We start from the raw sequence: 16,095 nt of genomic DNA on the forward strand, positions 1-16,095 counted from the left end.
AACTACAATCTGCAAAGCCATAGCTGACTTATTTTTACCCTGTTGTTGAAGAAAATGGTAAGATTGCTACTCTGTTGTGTGGAAAGACATCCCTCTGTCTGAAGCAACATCTGCTCTCACCTTTGAGACCTGTGTGTGTTTTCCTGAAAAACTTTTCAGCTTCTCTGTAATCTAAGCGCTGAGAGCTCCCGCTTTGTAGACCTCCTCCTTCCATCTCTCCCTCCACACTAGGACAAGAGCCACATTGGAGCTATGGGGGACCAGGGCCACGCTGGACTAACTGGACTGTCTCAGCGGGATGCAGGTGATCCTGTTGCCATGGGGAAACATCATTACCTTGGCCAGCCGCAGCAGGACATGGGCCACATCCTCCAGCAGATCATGGCCATCACGGATGAGAGTCTGGAAGAGTCCCAGGCCAGGTAATAACAGAGGAACAGCCTGATAGAGGAAGACATCACAGTATCCCTCTGTTATATATAATACCAATCCCAGCCCCCAAATAAACAACTTTAACCCCACACATCTGATGTTTTTCAACTTCTAATATTAGCAACAGATGTTTTCTTGTTTTTAGAACCACCTCTGATTGACAGGCCATTAACGCAGAATGACAAAAATCATAGACGTTTAATCATAGAGCTCTAACTCTGACTTATGATCCCTATGTCACAATGCACATACCCCTATTACACCTTGAAGTTCCTATGGGGTGCTACAGTGCCAAGATAATATTACAAGACAGCACTGTGATTTGTATTGTGTCAAATGTGTGTACATTAGGGGGGAAATGCATGCACTTACACTAAGTTAAGTTAAGTTGAGTTACACTAAGCGGCTGAAATTTAGCAGTTGTGCTAAATCCGGCACATTTACACTGATGCTTAATGCGTCAGTGTTGATGCACTGTCCCAATCCAAGAATATTCAATTTACTATGATATGACACAAAGAAAAACTGGCAGTCAAAGATCTTTAAGGTTCATCTGCTACATTAGGAAACACCCGCAGTTTTAGAGTAAAAATTGCACTGTGCCATAGTGTGTAGCGTCATCCTTGTCTAAGTGAAGAGCTTTTGTACTTTACAATACAGGGACCTTTAAATTCACTCTTTATCATAATACTTATAATGTCTGCAGATAGTGAATGTTTCCCTCTCTTCATTTCTCCTTTGTCTCTCTCCTCACTGAGGCGCGGTGCGTTCAGGCTCAGGCCTGTTTTCAGTCAGGTCTGGTTACACACTCAGTTCAGCACTAACTTGCTTTATTCAAGATCTACTGTTGTTGTGTGTCAGTGACTGTAACATGTGGTCTGTAGAAGCTACCAAATAGTGTAACAAGCTGTTTCTCTGCTCTTCATTCCCGTACAAGGAAACACGCTGTAAACTGCCACAGAATGAAAGCAGCCCTCTTCAGTGTGCTGTGTGAGATCAAAGAAAAGACAGGTGAGTTGTCCGTTTGTTATGTTTCCACACAAGCCAGTGAAGAAATAAAGGTTTGCATGCTGATAAGATGAAGCTCTTTGAGTAAAGTCGGGATTGTAGTTGAGATTAGGTCCCACAGTTTACATACTCTGTGTCATGTTGTGCTTCCAGTGTCAGGCTTAAAGCAACTCCATCAAACTAGCAGGGACAGTGAATACAAGTGTGGGGGTTGTAAAAGGGAAATAAAAATAATTTCATGATATTTTGAAGATGTAATTCACTGTGATTTGTATTTTTGACATTGAGTCTTATTATGACACATCTGCAACAGAGCGTGAGAGAGAGAGATTGGAGACACATAAGATGATTTTGTATTAGTCTACCTGCTCATTCACCTCTTGCTCTTTGTTATTAATGCATTGTCTCTCTTTCTCCCTCTCTTGCTCTTGTGCTCAGTGTGTCGCACACTCGCGCCTTCACTTTGTGGTGGGATTTTTCTAAAACTCATCCTCTGCTCGCTGCCTTGGTGGTTTTTGGTGATGATCTCCTCCAAATGCTCAGATGGTGCAAAGGGCTAGAGGCTACTACTGCTGGAGGGGCGTCATAACAACAGACGCTTTTGACTGAGAAATTCATTGGAGCAACAGGATCATCTAATCTGGGTGATTAATATGAGGAAGTAGCTCTGATTTCATGTCAATTACAGGGTTAAATGGAGCAGTGTCAGGATTGTTGATGCAAACATTTAGAGCCAAGAAGATCTAAATATTATATTTTGATCCTGATGCACAGCAGTGGTTTACTTCATGTCTGAGTGGAGTGATTCTTCCATACAAAGCACAGGGAGGTTTTTGAGCTGCACAGGAACTCATTATTAACTCACGTCATTCACTTGAAACAGGGGAGCCTGAGGTTGGCAGCAGGTGGTACAGAGGTTCTGTGCAACTTGTTGTCTGTTATCCAGCTTTTTCACACGCGCACAGCTTGTGAAATTTACAGAACTGTGGCACAAAACCCCAAGTCAATTTGTACCTATGGAGGATGTTCTTCAAAAATGGGCCACAAATACAGAGCATGGTGTTTTAGTTTCTGCGTGGTCCTCCCAGTGTTACTCACACAAAAGTTAACAGTGGATTAACTGGTGACTATTATAGAGCTGAGTGTTTAGGGCTGCAGGACAGTGTATGAGATATTGACTCAAATAAAAAGAAGACATTTTGGATGAAAAAAAAAAATCTAATTGGCTTTTATGAAAGTGAAATCAAAACTCTCACAGCACAGCAAAAAGACAGGAGAAACAGTGTGAAGCAGCTAGCCAAACACTCTACCATGCAATGTTTTTAATTTGTAGGCTAACAAATCTTGTTTGATAAAAGGTTTCTGTCGCCTACATCTGTACCAATCAGTGTAACACGTCACATGACAGCTGCAGTCCAAAACACTGCTCAGGTCATGCACCACCACATCCCCCTCCTCTGGGTATTTCTGCCCATGTGCCTCATTCCTATTTCCTCCTCTCTCCCCTCCTTCCTTACATCTTTGTCATGGGAATCCTCAGGTAACACACTGTTATTTTTGTACATCCGCCTATTTTGTGCATGAAGGCGTAACAGTGCTCAAAGCAGAGAGATGGCGTCAGAAGAGTAAGGTCAGTGATGGACAGATTGATGGATGAGTAGGACATGGAGGCTGTAGTGGTTGTGTTTTCTGGTTTGGCAGACAGTTGATAATCTCCAGAGTCAGTCTGTCAGTCAGCCACTACAGTATAAACAGTTCACCACCCTGGGCCCAAACTGGACTCAGAGAGCTGGATTTACTGCACCGCTGCTCACCTCCTGATGTACACACAAACAGTGTGTGAGTGTCTGTGTGGATATTTGCCCAGTGTCAGTAAGTGGGCAGCCTCGGAGGCTGGAACAAACTAATTAGGAATCAATTAAAGAGATAGTTCACCCAAAATTCAAATTTCACTCATTATCTACTCACCCTCATGTCGACTAAGGGGGCGGGAGAATTTTCAGAGTCCTCCATACCTTCTCTGAGTTACGGGGGGGTCCGTGCAGCAGTATTTGTCCATATAATGGTTGTCAATGGATACCAACTTTTTTCGTCCAAAAAGACACACCAAAAAACATCCAAATACCTCCATACTGCTTGTGTGTAATGTCCCTCTTGTATTGAAGCCCCGTTGAAGCCTGTTGCTGTCTTATAAAGCATTCTGTAAATCTGCTTTGTCGCTTGATACTTGTTTGACAGAGCGGTAAAAAAGTGTGTGTGAATGCGTGCATGTGCGTGCACTGTAAAGGGGAGACAGATGCGGAGGCTGTCATTGCCATCGTTATGGGATTATCTGTGTGAGTCGATTCCTTGAACTGACTTTTAATTGCCACCTAATTTGCATAACAGCGTAAATTAACGACGTCTCAAATGGGCCCTCGTTTTTCGCAGAGTCGTTAATCGCTCCTTGCTAACTGCTGTTAATTATGGCTGTGTGTGTGTGTGTGTGTGTGTGTGTGTGCAAGCTGGAATACCTGTGTATGTGTGTCTTTTTTTGATGTGGGGATGCCAGGTGAAAGTGGCATTGCTACCACAGCAACAGATACTGTTTCTCTTTTCTTAAATCCCGCCCCCTGTCAGTGTGTTTTTGTTGTTTCTGTCCTCTCCTCTCTCACTCCAATTAACAGATGAACAGATGCTGCTTTAGACTTGAAGTCAACGACACACACACACACACACACACACACACACACACACACACACACACACACACACACACACACACACACACACACACACACACACACACACACACACACACACACAGGTCACAACATCCACTGTTAATTGTTGGCTCTTCCTGAGCTGTTATTAAACTGGGTTTCCCTGAACTTAAGCTGCACTGTCTGCTCCAGTCGTGTGTCTGAACCAGTGGTAAACCAGATAAATAGATACATTTCTTTATAGATGATTATAATGTTTCCACCAGAAGATCAGTTAGTGGTTACTGGAAGAGACTGGACCAAGATAGAGCAAGTCTAAAGCATGTGAGTCGGAGAACTGGTTTCTTGAGCAGATCAGTGAGGCGCATTTAGAAACATATTTTATGAAAGATCCTAAACGTAACTTGGAAAGAATATGTGGGTTTATGTATTGTGACTTACTGTCACCACATTCACGCGCATCCCTTGGCTGCACACAGAGAGGACCGCCCCTTTATGCCGTTCTCTCTCCTCATTGGATAAAGGTTGTAGGATACAAGGAAAGTTTTCTCCTGGGCTTACAGCAGAGCAGAGTGACTGACAGACCCGTGTTTCGGACCAAACACTCTATATAAGTGATTGTTGTCGGAAGATATAACTATTTAAGACTTATATTAACACAAATATTCCGCTTACTTCTGCCTTAAAAAGCAGTGACAAGCGAATTAGGTGCTAATGATAAAATAATCTTATTTATCCATTTACATGGGAAAGACTCAAACATGTTACTTACCAACAGGAATTGCAAGTGTTTTGAAGCAGTTAAAACTTGGGTTGCTAGTGGGTTGTGTATGGTCCATATCATAGAGATGCAAATATAAAAAAAAACTGATAATACATAATTTACATAATAATAACCAGTAACTCTATTGAGTGGTTGATTGGGGAAAAAAATGGCTGTATTGCATCAGACACTGTCAAGAATGTCTAAGTAACAGAAAAATAAATTTAAAATGATAATATCGCCAAAGTGGCGATAAAAACTTTAGTATTCTTTCAGGGGGCCCAGAATTCATAGCAATGGACCTGGCTGTGTGCAAATAGTTATTTTTTGCTTCTCATTTTTCAGCCTTTATTGAATCTATTGATGAGTTTCACTCTTTGAGCGTATAAAAGTTGATCAATGGATGACCCAGGTAGAATATAAAAAACAAGGACTAAATCAATATGAGATGTGGCTATTGACAGTGTCTGTCCATCTCCACAGCTCTGAGCATCCGAAGCGTCCAAGAAGAAGTCCCTCCAGACCCTCAAATCAGACTGGACAACATGCTGTTGGCAGAGGGGGTGTCGGGTCCAGAGAGGGGCGAGGCCTCTGCGGTGGCAGCAGCTGTAGCAGCAGCGACTGGAGGTTCACCTGACGATGGAAGTTACGAACATGCAGACTACAGAGAGAAGCTCGCTCAGATACGACAGATCTACCACACTGAGCTGGAGAAATATCAACAGGTTTAAAATTTTCAGCAAAGCTGTTAGGATAAGAAAATATGCACAGTAACTATGGAATAATTACACTGCACTGTTTTTTCTGAATTTAGTATTTATCTTTTGAGATATTTCCCCTCATCTACCTCCCCCTCCTTGCATGCAGGCCTGCAGTGAATTCACCGGCCATGTGATGAACCTGCTGAGGGAACAGTCCCGCACACGGCCCATCTCACCCAAAGAGATCGAGCGAATGTTGGAAATCATCCACCGCAAGTTCAACGCCATCCAGACGCAGTTAAAGCAGAGCACATGTGAAGCTGTCATGATCCTACGCTCCAGGTTCCTGGATGCCAGGTTATCTATTTTCCTGACACCCTCCTCTTAGCCGTAGTCGTCCAGTGTGTGTCACAGTGTGTTTACAGTATGACACTGTGCAGAAGCACATTTGCCGTCACCTGACAGCTGCATGTTGCAATGGCTGCTTTTCTGACAGGCGGAAACGAAGAAACTTCAGCAAGCAGGCAATTGAGATTTTGAATGAATATTTTTACTCCCACCTGGCAAACCCCTACCCCAGTGAGAAAACCAAGGAGGAGCTGGCCAAGAAGTGCTCCATCACTGTCACTCAGGTAAGAGAATCTTTGGAGTATTTAAGTGAATGAAGCACAGATTTAGTACTTTGATGTGGTTTAGTGTAATGAATCAAGATGAATCTCTTGTCTCATGATTTACTTTCTTCATTTTTTTTTACTGCTTTAACTCTCTGAGGTGGCCAACTGGTTTGGAAACAAGAGGATTCGATATAAAAAGAACATCATGAAGTTCCAGGAGGAGGCGAATGTGTATGGTGCTAGTGGGTCTTCACAGACGAGCCAAGCCTCCTCCCCGGCCACACCAAACTCAGGTACAGGTACATGCACACGCAATATTTTTTTTTCGTAGGATAGGTCCGGGAAAGTCCCACCTTCCCCGCCTCTGATTGGCGAGATGAACTCTCCTCCGATTGGTTGTTTGATTTGGCCGTGCAACGTCATCTCACAACAGTACTGCAGTAAACTAAAATATACACAAACTGAAATTCCTAGTGTGTTCAGACGCCATGGCGTAGCGGTTTTAAATTTATATTCCAAGTTTACATTTTGAGTTTGAGAGAAGTGTAATTGTGCCATTGGTTAGGTTTAGGCAATGAAGAAAGGAGTTGGTTAAGTTTAGTAAAAAGACCAGGTAGAGTGTAGACAGGCCAGATAAGTAGAGAGTCCAGGTAGATCTAGGCACTTATCACACTTTGCCGACAGCCTGCGTTTCACAGCCGTTTCACAGCCAAAACAAACAACCAATCAGGCGAGAGTCCTTCTAGCCAATCAGAGTCGAAAATGGAGCCCATCTAGCCAACCAGAGGCGGGAAAGGCGGGACTTTCCCGGACCTATCCTACGAAAAAAAGAAAATTGCACATGCACACACATCTGTGGCCCCCTTCCCTGACAATGTAGTGTTATGAATGAGACACACAGTGCACACACGCCCACATCACACCCACTCAGGCAGGTCATTCATTGGCTGGACCGGAAGAGGCGGGGTTGGGTACCTGAGGGCGTACGTATGCATTAAGCGACGAACGGTGCACCTGTGGAGAGACAGACGAAGAAGCGAGAGAAGAGAAGAAGTGGCGTCTCGTCCCCCTCCCCTCGGGTTTTGTTTTGTGTTAACTATTGTTTAGAGACTCACCTACGCTCGACGAAAGAGACTTTTAAGAAAACCTGAACGCTGAGCCACAGAGGCGACGCAGCCCTCGCGCTTGGGCTCGCCGTGAACGCCGTCGGGGAGAAGCAGGTGAAGGCCTGGCGTCCGGTCCCGTCCCAGCCAGCCACCGTGAGTAACCTAACCTTGCTCCTCGATACAGGTCCAGCCATCCATCTCATCACACACTACACCACAACAGCACACAGGTAGTGAAGTCGTAACAGTAGCTACTATAAATCCAAGAGAGGAGAGAGAGAGATGTATAAAATCATGTCAGCCTGGGTTTGATCTGAGCCAACTTGGACAGGTCATTTCAGACTGTATCAGTGTAGCATCAGCCTCATGTCCCACATTCCTGTCTTTTGTCTGCTTAGGTATGTAGCGCCTGTTACCTGGTCTGACTCATGTGCTCATAAAATCTGTCAGTTTGTACTGTAGCTGGAGGGCCGTCCCTTCCTGTTCAGGTTGTGGTCATGTTTTCATGTTTGTCACATTCTAAAGTCTCTCTCTCCATGTGTGTATAATCTGCTAACCCTAACCCAGCCCCGTGTTACACTCCTGACTGGAGCTTGTGAGGAACCATCTTCTCACTGTCTCCATGTGAGTAGCTACATACTTACACACTGTTGCTATAGTTACACAGTCCCTGACTGAGTAGTCATGGCAACAGCCTTTCCCAGTTTTTGCATGTAGTACGCCATTACATGTGTGTGTGTCTGTGTTTGTGTGTATAGTCCTTTAACATGCTACATACTGCACTGTAGCAGCTGAACCTAAACATTCACACTAAGATGTAGTAGGGTTAAAAAAAAGAGCAGGTTATTGATTGTGCACTTTATGTTTTTTAGTCATTTATTTGTTTTGTTCATTGTTAGTTATTTTTGTGGAGAGGATTTTCAGAAATAAAAAAGCATTGCAAAGCTTCTTGTTCTAATAGCACATGATGATTAGATTATGTAAGCGAACATAAATACAGTGAATGTGGCTGCAACAAAACAACTTTTTCTCAATGTAAATGCACTGAACTTGACAAAAATGTATAATATTACTATAACACAGTCAATGTACCCACTGAATGTACTGAATGTCTGTTTCTGCAGTTTGCTGGTGACTGGCAGGACAGTGGTGAACTCGCCTCACCCAAACATCTTGGGCAACATGGTGGGTGGGGCATCACCTCCACCTGATGCTGCTGCCCCCTCCCTGCACCTCATCCTGCTGCTCCATCTATATACAAAGTCAGACTGTAGGCTGACCTCCAGCTGAGCCTTGAACAGACTCTCCAGCGATTCCCCAAAAAACACAAGTCTTTCTAAAACTTTGTGGTGCAGATCCTGTCCTCTGCCTTTAAATGTTTCATCCTTTCATATTTTCACAAATATGTAAACACTATTTCTTTTTCCAAATAATTACTCATTTGTATTCACATACAAAAATAATTGTCACTTTTTTCTATTAACTTCACTGTGAAGTTAGTTTGTATGTTTCCATGAACCAGATGTGGATTCATCATTTTATTTTACACAATAATGATAAGACAAAAAAGTAGTCATTTCTAGATATTAGAATAGTTTTTGTTTTCACTTTTTACGTTTCTTTTAAAAAATTAAATTGTGATAGAAAATGAAGTGAAGCATGCAAGCTAGTTCAGGCAGCCAACTCGCTGCAATAAACATTTTAATTGTGAGTTCTGACTGAAATGTTTGAACTGTGCTACAACCAAATCAAAATGAATAAACACATTGTTGCTTATTGGATTTTTGTACCCTCTGTCGTTTTGGGATTGTGTGCTACTGATTATTCTGTGATGGTAAATACATAATAACCAGGCTCACAAAATAACCTTTACTCTACAGCTTCCTGAATTCTCATTTTTGCTTTTACTTCTTTCTTCTTCTAGCCCATTTAGTTTTATCATCAGTGCTGAATATAAGTCCTGATTCCTGGTAAACAGAGAACTAGCTTCAAATCTAACTGATAAATAATTTGTCCTTATCTCTGCGTGCTGCTGATTCTTAGTGTGAACAAAGGCATCACTACAAATGTAATTATTACAATATATTGCAATTGTATTTGTTAATGCAATGCATAAATGAGATGACGTAATTAAAAGTAGAATTATATCATTATAGCTTCCCAGCAGCCACAGAAGGGTGTTATGTAACTGTATAAAATTACACACCCCCCTTAAAAGCTGCAGTGTCTGGTTTTGGTAAACGTGTAATTTGGTGTTTTAAATATTTCATTTTTCATCCTCAAAAGCATTATTTCAGTCTATTCAGACTCAATTATGCCTGAAATCTCAAACTCTGTGATAAAAATCAGGTCAAAAACAAAGGACGATTGTGCTCTGAGTGCCCTTTGAATTCACTTTCATCAGCTGCTATCACTGCTGTGGTCAATACAGACACATGGAGAGTGAACTCATTTTCTTGGAAAGCAGAATAATACTCTGAAGACTGAAGTGATGAAATCATTGTCCCCAATGTGCAGCAGTTTGACACGCTTGCAAATGAGTCCAGCTTTTGTATTTTTCATCCACATAGTCCTATAACTCCTCTACATGTAACATCAGTGCCAAACACAGTGTTGCAGTGAGACTCTTCATACGTGACTGTTCCTTGCAGAGAGTGTTTGAATAAGGGAGGGGGGTAATGGTAAACCAGGGGTTGAAGGTTGAAAGTGATTGTATGAAAAAGAGACAGGGACAGTCAGAGAGAGACAGAGGTTGCACACTGGGGAGAAAGTGGGGTTGTTCTCTGCTCATCATGGATTTATCATCTGGGGCTGTGATCCTGTTTTCTCTATTATGTACAGGTAATGCATCTGATTTGATCTTAACAACAGAGACACATCTGTTGTAATGTAGCTGCTATAGCAGATGTGTATTTCACCTTGATGGTTGTTCTGTGAATCTGCTTCATGAGATGTGTGTAACATTTCTTCATTGCTACATACTTCAAAACTGGTGCGCACATGGCTAAAACTTCACCACTGTGATTCTCCATTACCCTGGATAATCCCTTTGCCTTGCTGCTTGTGCGTGTTAGGGTTAGGGTTAGTGTTTTTTTTTGTTTTTTTTTTAAATTATTATTAGAACAACTCAATACTAAAAAGTTCCCATGAAAGTGCATTTCCTAGATTATCCAGAATAAAGGTGACAATCAAAAACCCCACAAACAAAGTAGAAAACTCAGAATCACAAAACCGGAACAATCAGCAGGACCACCATATCTCAAACCACCCTTTAATATATATTGTAAAAGCCTCTCTTTTTTTTTTTATCTATAAAAGAAAATACATATTCCTCTCAGACATATCATGTCATAGAGAGATATGTATTTTTCTTTTAACAGAACCTTGTAGTTGCTTTTGGTTCATTTTCTTTCCTTTTATTTTATTTTTTTGCTTTGTCATCTGATTCTGTTCAATCCATGTGTTTGCTCAAGTTGTTTGCTTTGGGGTGGCGTTTGTTTACACTGTATTTTACCCAGGCCTGTCTAAAGGTCCACAGACTTGCACTGTACACATCTGTGTGTGTGTGTGTGTGTGTGTGTGTGTGTGTGTCTGTGCAGTGGCTGGCCAGGCTCCTGTGGTCACCGTGGAGCCCCGGGCTGCTACTGTGCGCCAAGGGGAGTCTGTCAGCTTCAGGTGCCAAGTGGGCAGCGGTGCACAGCCAATCCAGCTGGAGTGGAAGAAAGCCAACAACCATGCACTGCCAGGTCAGGAGGAGAAACACCTAAACACAAGACCTGCTGTCACATTATCACAAACTGTGGAGTTCATTCTGTTTTTCCTGCAGACAATGCTAAGACGGGCCCTGACGGCTCTGTGCTGACGGTGGCTAACACTCGACCTGGGAACCAGGGCCAGTACCGCTGTGCGGCTGCCAACTCTGCAGGCCGCAGCACTGCCACAGCTGTGCTCAATGTCAAACGTGAGCTTGTCTTTATATCTTAGTATCTCTTCAGCAGCTTTGTATGTCAGTGCACTTGCATAGCTGGAATCTGTTTTTATCAAAAGCAAAATTAGAGAAATAGATTTTTAATTTTTTTATTAGATTTTTGTTCTTCAGTTAAGGTTTTTATTTTTAATTAATATTGATTTGATTTAATCTGTTTTATTGTTTAAAATATATTCTTCACATATTTAGTGTACTGTATGAGCATGACACAGTATGGAACAGCAATACAAGACTGAATAAAATGATTGGACTGGCAATCAATTTATCATCTTTACATAAAACTGACTAATAATAAAAAGGATGAAGGTGACTAAATATCACCAACACTAATATTTTGATTGATGGACAAAGATTATAGGTTTAAAAGGAGTTGACAAAATTAGCTATATTAATTCCCACAAACCCCACCTCCAGCTGTACTGCACTGTGTGTGTACAAGTACACCTGATATTGTTTTGTGTTCGGTGGAAGTTCTTTTAACCTAAACTATGCATACTGTACGTGTGACCATATGAAAACAGTGTGAAAGGTGTCTCTGTAGTGATGAACATAGAGAGAATTATCACCCAACAGAGCTCTATATAGTGAGTTTCAGCATAGTGTAACTTGTTTATTATTTCATTGGGTCTTTTTCTGCTGGAATAGACAACAACAGGTGAACACAACTGGGTATTAGATGGTGAACAAAGTGACACATTTCGCAGCAAAAGTGATATTTCTCTGAGGCAAAACAGAGAGAGATATGTGTCCACAAATACAACTCCAAGTGGGTGTGTGAAGTAACTATCTCATCTTACTATGAAAGATGGACAGGTCAGTGTTGTGTTTACTACTTGTTCCTGTTGCCCTGAGGAGGCTGAAAAAGTAGAGTCTCTACAGGGTTAGGTCTTATAAAGTGCCTTGAGATGTGTATAAATGTGTATTATGATTTGGTGCCATACAAATAAAACTGAACTGAATAGCTAGATGTATCAGTCACATCCCTGTGTCCCTTTCTAAGATGCTCCTAAAGTGCGGCTGACCCCAGCGGGGCCCCTGCGAGTCAGGATCGGGGCCTCTGTGTCAGTGGAGTGTCGTGCCACAGGCAGACCACGCCCCACCACGACATGGAAACGCCAGGGCTCCACCTTGCAGCTGGTTACCGTGGAAGCAAATGATGTCAACACTATACAGGTGAATTATGGATATTTTAAAGGGATAGTTCACCCAAAATTCAAATTTCACTCATTATCTACTCACCCTCATGTCGACTAAGAGCTGTGAGAATTTTCAGAGTCCTCCGTTCCTTCTCTGAGTTACGGGGGGGTCCGCGCAGCAGTATTTGTCCATATAATGGCTGTGAATGGATACCAACGTTCTTCGTCCAAAAAGACACACCAAAAAACATCCAAATACCTCCATGCTGCTCGTCTGTAATGTCCCTCTTGTATTGAAGCCCCGACATGAGAAATTGTTCCGAAAAAAATTAAATAAGTCTTAATTTTAAGCTTGCTTGTAGCGGAAGCTCCCAGTGTCTCGGTTCACTGCTCTTCTTGTGTACTGACCGGTGGAACGATTTCTCATGTCGGGGCTTCAATACATGTCTTTTTGGACGAAGAAAGTTGGTATCCATTCACAACCATTATATGGAAAAATACTGCTGCGCGGACCCGCCCCCCGTAACTCAGAGGAGGAACGGAGGACTCTGAAAATTCTCACAGCTCTTAGTCGACATGAGGGTGAGTAGATAATGAGTGAAATTTGAATTTTGGGTGAACTATCCCTTTAAGTAATGCTGCAGTGTATTTTCACATTTGAAGTGAATAAATGTAACTTTAGCGTTGCCATCTCCGTCTCCAGTGGGCCGCGGTGCGTCCAGAGGACTCAGGAGTTTATATCTGCCAGGCTGAGAACAATGAAGGGGTGACGGAGGTCAAAATTGAAGTGATCGTTGAAGGCGGGGCTGGAGCACCAGTAGCTACAGTGAGCAACACAGAGATGACAGTAGTGGAGGGACAAACTGTCATAATGGAGTGTCAGGCCACTGGTGAGATATCAGCATGCTTAAAAATGTCCCAGCGGTGTTCTCACTTCTCATTTTCATTTTCATCCTCCTTACTTTCTCTTCCTCTTTCCAGGTTCTCCTACACCTGTCATCGCCTGGTCCAAGCTCCGAGCACCGTTGCCATGGAAGCACACAGTGGCTGGCGGTATTTTGACACTGACCAGCGTGGGGCGCCAAGATTCGGGGCAGTACATCTGTAACGCGACCAACATGCACGGCTACAGCGAGGCGTACACGCAGATGGAGGTGGACAGTGAGTGGACAGAAACAGACACTGCACATCCATGTTGTCCATCACGCACAGAGAAAAATAGGGGTACAGAAGGGGGACATTTCTGTACTTAAAAGTACAGCTCTGTCCTACTGTAGCCTATAGGGCCAATTATTGTACTCCAGAGTACCTATGTGTACCTTTTGGTGGTAGAAAAGGCACATAAATGTTCCATAATGGCAAAAGGTACATATGTACTCCTAAGGTACACGTATTTACCCCCTAAAGGTACATTATCAGAGACAGTGTGTTAGAAAAAATTAGTAGCCTAAGTAAATAAGTCTGATAACCTATGAGGCGACTATTAATATGATTTAACATAGGGATAATAATTAAACATTCAACTAATTCTTTTTTAAATATATGTAATGGAGGTCCGCAGGTGTGCCACAGTCACGAGGTACCAGTAAGGAGAAGTGACAGGTTGTGGCGGTAGCGGTACTGGAAGTAAACTCACTCACCCATAAAAGACGTGCTAACCAATTTGTCAAGTGGTTGTCAATGTCTTGGCGAAGTGGTTAGCATCGCCACCTCCGATGCGGGAGGTTGTGGGATCGTTCCTCGCTCAGGGCAGGTTGCAGAGCAAACACACACCAGTTACATATATACAATAGACTGTAAAAAGAATGGACGTAGCATCCGTGACGTCACCCATTGGTTTTGGGGAGTCGTTTTTTGTGACTCAAATATGGCGGCCTGAAAAGCGCCATGTTGGATTGGCCGGCCGAGAACCCGCCCACTGGCCTCGAAGCAGCTGTCCACGGAGCTGCTCGGACCTGTCACTCAACGTTTACGCGCCCTAATTGGCCAGAGTTTTAACCTAATAACAGTAAAACGGTAGAGTTAAAAAAAAAAATTTGCCCCCCTCAGAGTGTGTGCGGGGGTAGAAACTATCGATTGAGACCAAAAAACGTTCTGACACCAGGCTTTTAACATGTTTACTGAGGATGTAAAGTCAGCGATTTTAACATGGGGGTCTATGGAGAATGCTGCTTTCTGACACCAGCCCCCAGAGGAAGCCGAGGGGATTGCAGTTTTTTGAACGCGGAAGTGAGCTTCACTTCTCAGACCAACAACTGCCCCCTTGATATATACCCGTTAGATGCTAGGTGCAGAATTGTACTTAAACTGGTACATTTTGAAAAGGTACAAAAATGTACCGGCACCAATGGGTACAAAATTGTCTCTAAAAAAGGTACGCCTGGAGTGACAAGGGTTTGTACCTACATTTTTGTACTTCTATTTGGTTGACGGCCGCCGTCCTCTCCTCCATGCAGCTCCTCCGTACGCCACCTGCCTGCCCGACCAGGTGAGGCTGCGGCCCGGCGACGCCCTGCAGCTGCAGTGCCTGGCCCACGGCTCTCCCCCCATCCAGTTCGTGTGGAGCCGGGTGGGCAGGGGGAACATGCCCGCAGGAGCACAGACCCCCAAGGATGGAAGGCTGCTGGTCGCCCACGTTAAGCTGAGTGACAGTGGAACATACAAGTGTGTTGCCACCAATCACATCGGCACCAGTGAGGCAACAGCCAAAGTCGTCGTGAAGGGTGAGCTTTATACTTCAGACAGGTCTGACTTTCTCCTCTTTCTTTTATCTGCTAATTGTGTTTCTTCTCTTTCTTTTTTTTTTACAGCTTAATCCAGTGTGATCACACTCTGTCTGACTTCTACAGCGCTCACAATTTCCACAGGCCATCATGGTTAATACTGAGAACAGATGAAATTATATTTAATAAATTCATATATATGTATAAAGGTGAAAGATATTGATACAGCAGTTTCAATTGTTTGTTTTTATTGTGCATAGAGGGTTAATTTTGTACTTTTATAGAAAATTGACACTGTTGCCATTGTTGCTCCTGTCTGGTGTCTTTCTTTGGAGCTCTCACAGTGTGTGTGGGAGTTGTCTCTTCTGCTGGAATGCCTCTGCTCCATGTCTTCCTCCCTTCATGTTGTCTGCTGAGTTTACACTGTTGCGCTTTCAACTCTGAAAGAAGGGCACAAAACAAAAACGAAACCTGATTTACTGAAAATAACCTTTGCAAACTCAATAAAGATGATTTTGATATATTACAAAATTGTTCTTTATTGTACATCCAAACTAGGGACTGTACAAAACTTATTAGTATGGGAAGGGGAGTCAGAGAAGTGGGAGGTTGATGTACCTTTTCTTTAGGCTAAAGGATGGAATGGTGTTTTTCAGTCTTCCCTTTCAGTACTGATAATCATAAATATTTATACTATACTTTTTTTTTAACATTAGTAACAAGACCATACAGGGTTTCTAACCTAAAATCTTGTCAGAAAAGAATTGGCATTGGCACTGTCACTCTGTCACTCACTGCCAGTCGGAATAAAACAATAGGTCACAAAAGATCTTTAAAAAAGATTTTTTATTTTTTTTTATTTTTTACATGAGGAACTTGAAATCAACACATAATTTTGAGAACGTCATTGTTTTTTTAGACA

At 42.7% G+C, this 16,095-nt stretch overlaps 2 protein-coding genes and 1 long non-coding RNA gene across 3 annotated transcripts; all 3 read left to right on the forward strand.

Moving 5' to 3' along the window:
• Positions 1–303: 303 nt before the first annotated feature.
• On the forward strand, positions 304–7,560 carry LOC310993064 (pre-B-cell leukemia transcription factor 1-like; the record flags this gene model as incomplete). Its single annotated transcript, XM_083981331.1, has 7 exons — positions 304–422; positions 1,370–1,443; positions 5,389–5,630; positions 5,773–5,963; positions 6,103–6,238; positions 6,378–6,513; positions 7,511–7,560. Exons 1-7 carry the CDS (start codon positions 319–321, stop codon positions 7,558–7,560), a joined length of 933 nt encoding a protein of 310 aa, XP_083837457.1. The 5' UTR covers positions 304–318.
• Positions 7,561–7,581: 21 nt separating this feature from the next.
• Positions 7,582–8,619, forward strand: LOC310988395. Its single transcript, XR_014595482.1, has 3 exons — positions 7,582–7,724; positions 7,894–7,950; positions 8,451–8,619. It is a non-coding gene; the product is annotated as an uncharacterized lncRNA (long non-coding RNA).
• A 1,405-nt stretch (positions 8,620–10,024) lies between these two features.
• Positions 10,025–15,398, forward strand: sid4 (secreted immunoglobulin domain 4). Its single transcript, XM_083980103.1, has 8 exons — positions 10,025–10,167; positions 10,926–11,072; positions 11,153–11,287; positions 12,315–12,487; positions 13,154–13,340; positions 13,432–13,611; positions 14,907–15,173; positions 15,261–15,398. Exons 1-8 carry the CDS (start codon positions 10,041–10,043, stop codon positions 15,263–15,265), a joined length of 1,221 nt encoding a protein of 406 aa, XP_083836229.1. The 5' UTR covers positions 10,025–10,040; the 3' UTR covers positions 15,266–15,398.
• The last annotated feature ends 697 nt before the right edge of the window (positions 15,399–16,095 follow it).

This window comes from Trachurus trachurus (genome assembly GCF_905171665.1).
Source record: "Trachurus trachurus genome assembly, chromosome: 1".
NCBI lineage: Eukaryota > Metazoa > Chordata > Actinopteri > Carangiformes > Carangidae > Trachurus > Trachurus trachurus.

Excerpts from the sequence above, each read along its gene's own strand:
- sid4 (XM_083980103.1), top strand. The coding sequence starts at position 10,041 with ATGAAAAAGAGACAGGGACAGTCAGAGAGAGACAGAGGTTGCACACTG. Across the intron at positions 11,288-12,314 it reads AGCTGTGCTCAATGTCAAAC|ATGCTCCTAAAGTGCGGCTG; the intron begins GTGAGCTTGTCT and ends TCCCTTTCTAAG. Across the intron at positions 13,341-13,431 it reads AATGGAGTGTCAGGCCACTG|GTTCTCCTACACCTGTCATC; the intron begins GTGAGATATCAG and ends TCCTCTTTCCAG.